Source organism: Priapulus caudatus, unplaced genomic scaffold, assembly GCF_000485595.1.
Source record: "Priapulus caudatus unplaced genomic scaffold, Priapulus_caudatus-5.0.1 Scaffold54, whole genome shotgun sequence".
NCBI classification, from domain to species: Eukaryota; Metazoa; Priapulida; class Priapulimorpha; order Priapulimorphida; family Priapulidae; genus Priapulus; species Priapulus caudatus.
This window is the reverse complement of record NW_014577115.1, coordinates 163164-169070: the sequence shown is the minus strand read 5'-3', so window position 1 is coordinate 169070 and position 5907 is coordinate 163164. Positions and strand designations below refer to the sequence as shown.

General features: G+C 40.1%; 1 protein-coding gene across 1 annotated transcript in view; it reads right to left on the bottom strand.

The window, feature by feature from the left end:
• Positions 1-272: 272 nt before the first annotated feature.
• The window catches only part of LOC106820972 (V-type proton ATPase 21 kDa proteolipid subunit-like), a 10710-nt gene continuing 5075 nt past the window's right edge, over positions 273-5907 (bottom strand). The window contains exons 2-6 of the mRNA XM_014825593.1: positions 4289-4423; positions 3185-3334; positions 2070-2162; positions 1792-1897; positions 273-1195 (exon numbers count right to left, since the gene is read on the bottom strand). Coding sequence (XP_014681079.1) covers positions 970-1195; positions 1792-1897; positions 2070-2162; positions 3185-3334; positions 4289-4373 — 660 coding nt within the window. The 5' untranslated portion in view covers positions 4374-4423 and the 3' untranslated portion in view covers positions 273-969. The remainder of the gene's footprint in view (positions 1196-1791; positions 1898-2069; positions 2163-3184; positions 3335-4288; positions 4424-5907) is intronic.

Below are 5907 nucleotides of genomic sequence, written 5' to 3'. Positions count from 1 at the left end.
CGACTTATCGCTCGACTCCTGGATGACATTTACGGCATGTAAATGAATATCAACAAGCGATTTCAAGTGTTGCTTGTAATGTAACCAGCAGTGATATTGGACAAACGAATAGGCGTTTGGCTATAAGGTAATGTACTTATTAACTACAGAAGGTGGCAGTTACTCTGGCAATTGTCAACATTGCATAATCAATGGGCCTAGTATGCCTTTAACATCTTATATTGAGAATGCATCTTATTCCATATGATCAGGAGTGAATAATAATAGATATCTATTATTCACTCCTGATATTATTACCAAGATTTATTCATTGTACATCATATAATTTCATACAGACAGTGACATGATTAAAGCTTATGATCCATCTAAGCTTCTTAGTTGACATTTATCATAACGTATTCCTAATTTTGACTTTTACAAAGCATGCAATGTTTATTCACAACGCAAGGCCTTCACAAGGTAGTTTGGTGCCTTACTGACATCGATCACAAATATAATCGGACTACAGAGATAGGAATCAGATTTGGTTATCACCGAATTCATTCATGAATTGCTAAACTATGCACATGTATTTGGAATGGAAATGATCAGGAGCACATGCACACTAGCATTTATCAACAATTACTAAACCAGAGTTGAAAATGAATTGCTTTTAATATAGCATGTTAAATAAAAACAAAACAACATTAACATTAATTCCACAATTCATTGACACATCTGGTTAATATGGTACATAATGTTAGGTGGTTTGTTATTCGAGCATTTGTTATTCCTTCCTTCTCGTAAGCTGCCTACCACTGCAACACATAACGGCGCAATTTTCGCCAGCTCCAAAATAATACCGAATCATACCATATCATACCATATCAAACATAAGCCTGTGGCTTACCACAACTCTTTACGATTCCGTTCTCAACCAACAGAGCACGCAGCCATTCATTCGGCGTATATTCGTCAACCAGTGTGCGTTTACCCAACTTTGTTGCCCATCTTCACATGCGATATCTGCAGTATTGACACTATGACGCCGAACAGACCGATGGCACTGCCGAATATCTCTATGATGAGGATCTTGACGAAGAGCGAAGAGTTCTGCGCATCGGCCAGCGCCGCTCCGGAACCGACGACGCCGACACAGAGGCCGCAGAACAGGTTGCAGAGTCCGACGGTGAGACCGGCAGCAAACATACAGTGCCTGAAACACGACGCACGCGAAACGTGAAACACCCAAACGACGTCGCCTGCATGCTAGACTCAACGGGCGATGCAATGCCGAGGTCGGAATTGGCAGAAACGGCAGCAACACAGCGGCTTTCACCCAACATACGTCACCTGCTGTTAGGCTTGCGCTGACTTTTAGAGCATGACTGAGAATGGAGAGTTTTAAATCATGTTGGGCTAACAAATAATACACCATGCTTTTTATACATGGTACTGCATTGGCAACTCAATCGATACGATAAATCTCCAGTTGGTTAACACGATTGAGAACGACCGGGGGGGGGGGGGGGGATGAGAACACAAAGTGTGCTAGGTAAATGTTTGCTACTGCTAACATAGTCGTTCTTCCTAGCGATATTCTAGTAATCAGTTTCACATGTGATAAGAGAGAGAGAGAGGAGGGAGGGAGACAGAGAGAGAGAAAGAGAGGGGGGAGGAAGGGAGGAGAGAGAGGAGAAAGGGAGACAGAGAGAGAGAGAGGGAAAGCTAGATAGATTGAGACAGAGAGGGAGAAGGAATGGAGAGAGAGAGAGAGATAAAACAAGTAGTGGAAAAGACAGCAAAACTTACCCTCCCATGTAGTTCTGGGCAGTAATTTGCATTTTGATGTCATCGCCTACCAAATTCAAGTCATACGGCTCAACCATGTTACCAATGACGATTGCCATAATGATGCCTGCATTAAAACAAGTGCAATGGGTATTATTCAGTTAAGGATAGCCACTATGAAATAATCTGATATTTCTAAACAATTTCCAATCAAGCACACTTACATTTTTAACGACTTTTTGCAAGCAAGAGTTGCAGCGACGCATTTTAAAGATTAGTATCCATGTAAATATACTCACCATAGATGGCGACTGCTTCGCAGAAGATAATGCTAATCAAGTTCTTTGTTTTAATCCTTGGAGCCCTCACTCCACCGCCAAGAATGCTCACACCTGGATGTTATTAGATCAGGATATACTTACACACGCACATATTACCTATACAGGGTGTTTCCGAGTTTCAAAAATAAGGGCTTCGATGTGGAGAGCCATTATTTATTTCAGTAGTATTGCACGTATATGCTGACAGACGATTTTGAATAAAAAATGTGCAACCATAAAATGCAATATTCCAGGCTAAATTATACAATTTTGCAATGCTTTGTTCTTCAACATTTAATGAAGGTTGAGCTACCTGCTCCAAGGTGCTCTTCCCACATACATTTTATCAGGAGTGAATATCAGTTATATATACAGGCATTTTACTAAACATTATTGCCGTTGAAGGACTCAGCCTATGATAAAAGTATTAGGAGAGATACAATAAGGCAGAAAGAACCCAAACAACTGAGGCCCTAAGGGCCTAATGGTAAGTAGCTGCTGGCTCATTAGTGACCCAGCCTGGTTGTGCTATCAAATAGACCAGGGGTTCTTAACCTGTGGTCCATGGTCCCCTTTCGGGAAAGGAGTCCGTGGATGGGCTTCAGGCGGTCCGTGAACCCCATTGTATGCAAAATTTTGTGTTTATGTGCTTATGTTTATTTTTCTGGAGAGGGGTCCTTAGCTTTCACCAGATTCTCAAAGGGGTCCATGACTCAAAAAAGATTAAGAACCACTGAAATGGAGGGTGTATAAGAAAAAGTACTTGGCTGAAATTGGCATGCACTGGTTTCTAATGAGACCCCTGTATATCTATCTATCTATCTATCTATCTACCTATTTATGTATATATATATGTATATTATATACTTTTCATTCACTTGTTATTATAAACATATCTCAAAAAAATCAATACTAATCTCACAATAATGTGGACTAATATCATAATACTTACCATGCCTACGACTAAACTGAATTGCATGCCCTGATTCGTCTGCCAAGCTGTTAGGGGTTTCCACCACACTTCACCGAGCACTGCTGACACCGATTTAATCATGAACTGCATTAATAAATATTATACAGACAACAAGTTATACCTGTTGTGTAGATGCCCCAAGCGGCTCCAACGACTGACAGTGAGATAGCGAGACCGATTCCAGAATATGCCCACATGTAGGGTGATGTCGACTCTATCACCCAGCCAAACTGTAACCGCTCACCTTGTCCCGTTAGCAAGTAGCAAAGGCCTGAGTAAATGTGTAAACCATTAGCTGCTAAACAAACATTTTTCAAATCGAGTCCTAGATGTTAACCATGGCCCATTTATTAATAAAGTCTCAGTGTACATGACATATTGTGCACATTCATGATCAATGATGCCAATTGAGCATTCATGGTAATTATCTTGAGCAAAGATACCAACAGTTGCAATGCCCTGTACTGCGAATGCACAGTATAGTAGATTGAACTATCTGGCTCATCTTTAAAGGAATAATAGGTCCATTGATTATGCAATGTTGACGAATGGTAGAGTAACTGACACCTTATGTAGTTAATAAGTACATTACCTTCTAACCAAATGCGTATTAGTTTGTCCAATATCACTGCTGGTTACATTACAAACAAGACTTGAAATCTGTTGTCGATATGTATCAACGTATCATTTACGTGCCGTAAATGTCATCCAAGAGTCAAGCGATGACGTAAACATTTGTGCGGCCCGTATGTTTTGGATGCCAGATGAAACGGAGGTGTCAGCGGTGTAACCACGGTCACGGACTAAACATGGAAATAGAGTAAAACACACGTACTAATCACGGACGCACGTGGACAGCCCTGACAAAGTTCCTTATCACGATCGTCCATGTTTACGAAATCACTGATGATAGCATTGCGTACGGCCGAGCATGCGTGCGAAAATGTCCGGTGCACTATAAATCTGTATCACACCCGCTTCGCCAGCAGCGATTTGAAACTGTAAACAACTGATTTTTGGACCGCAGATTTCAATTAGACATTTCTTAGTAACCAGCAGTGATATTGGACAAACTAATACGCGTTTGGCTACAAGGTAATGTACTTATTAACTACACAAGGTGCCAGTTACTCTAGCATTCGTCAACATTGCATAATCAATGGACCTATTATTCCTTTAACGTTTTGGGGCAACACATTCACTTCCATTATTTTTTACAACTTACCAATTATAATAAGGACAAAGATTACAAGTGACATTAAAGTGTAAATGATCCATGCTCCTTTTCCATATACAGATGCAGTTGACATGTTGATATCAGGCTAGCTTTATCTGTAAGCTGACAGGGAAATTCAGATGTCTAAAATAAAAACAATTTAACATGAATTATGTGGTACAAAAACAAATGTAATGTCAAAAGAACCCCATGAAATATTCTGTCTATTGCCTACTGCTAATTTCTTTATTTAGTCTTAGTATTTTTGAACTTTACAATTGTAAACTTAGGGAACTTACATAACTATTAACATTAGGGAATAAACTTATCAAAGTAGTGTCTGAAAGAAGTTATTAACTGTTGAAGCAGAAATGGATCTCTTCAACTGTGGCTCAGAAAATAAAGGAATTTTGATCTTACTTAGTATACTTGGACAGTTGCCCCCTGCCCCTACACCAAACTTAGTTATGATGCCTTGCCTTATTTATTGTGGATTTGTTTGGGTTAACATGAGGTTTTACATAGATTGGATGCTTTCATTTCTCATTGCAACCATTACCATATTGTCAGGAGTCTATCAAGAGTCATATATTGATAGACTCCTGATATTGTCGCAATGTTGGTTCTGTACGATTACGATCACAGGAGACACGCGTGACGTAGTAGGGTGAATACACGAGTGCGCACAAAACTAAGCTTCCTCTAGACAATCGACACGGTCCTCTTGGCGAAAAAAAGTGCACTGTGGCTTAAAAAATGTGGCTAAAAGGATAAAGCACACGCTGGCGAAAGGAAATAAATAATTACTTTGAGGCCGTTTTATTGGCCAAACGCTCAAGAATGTTTTTCAGGCCTCTGGCCTAATTTTTGGGGGTCAGCACTCAGCAGGACTCAGTCAATATTATCTGTTCAGCATGTTTTCGTATTTGATCCCTGTTTAATGTCTCAATAAACTGTTCAATCCATATTGTGTGTTATTGTCCGAGTTTGTCAAACAAAGTGTGGCTAATGAATTGCTTTTGTGGCCAAGTTTTTATGGTTCATTTAGCCACGGTGGCTAAGACTAAATTACTGCTAGAGGAAGCCTAGCAAAAGGAGTGTAGTCACGTGAGAGAATACTCTGCATGGACCCCAAGTGTTACATATATATGCATACATGTGTGACAGTGTGCCTTGTACGGTATTGTGCTACACAAGGTTATCAGGGTGTCCAGAGAGGAGCAAGTTCAATCTCTTATAAATTTGTTGGAATATAACAACATTTGTTTGAAAGACATGTTTTGATTTTAATATGAGAGTTTTCACGTATACATTGATCAGGGGTCGAAATTAGATTTTTATTATGGGATCCATTCGGGATACCAGGTATTGAAATCTGGTATCCCCCCAAAGATCTGGTATCCCATTTTTTGGATAGTAATTTTAACAATTGTTTGCCTTCGAAACTCATCGCTCGCGTTCATTTTACATACTCTTCCACAGTACACTGCAGACAGGAGTATTGTCTAGATACATTGTCTAGTTCGCTTGATACAATGTATACACATCACATTTATGCTGGCGCTTGCGAATAATGCCTGCTGTATAACGCTAGCGTGGCCTGCGCCCGCTCAGATCACGCGCACTCG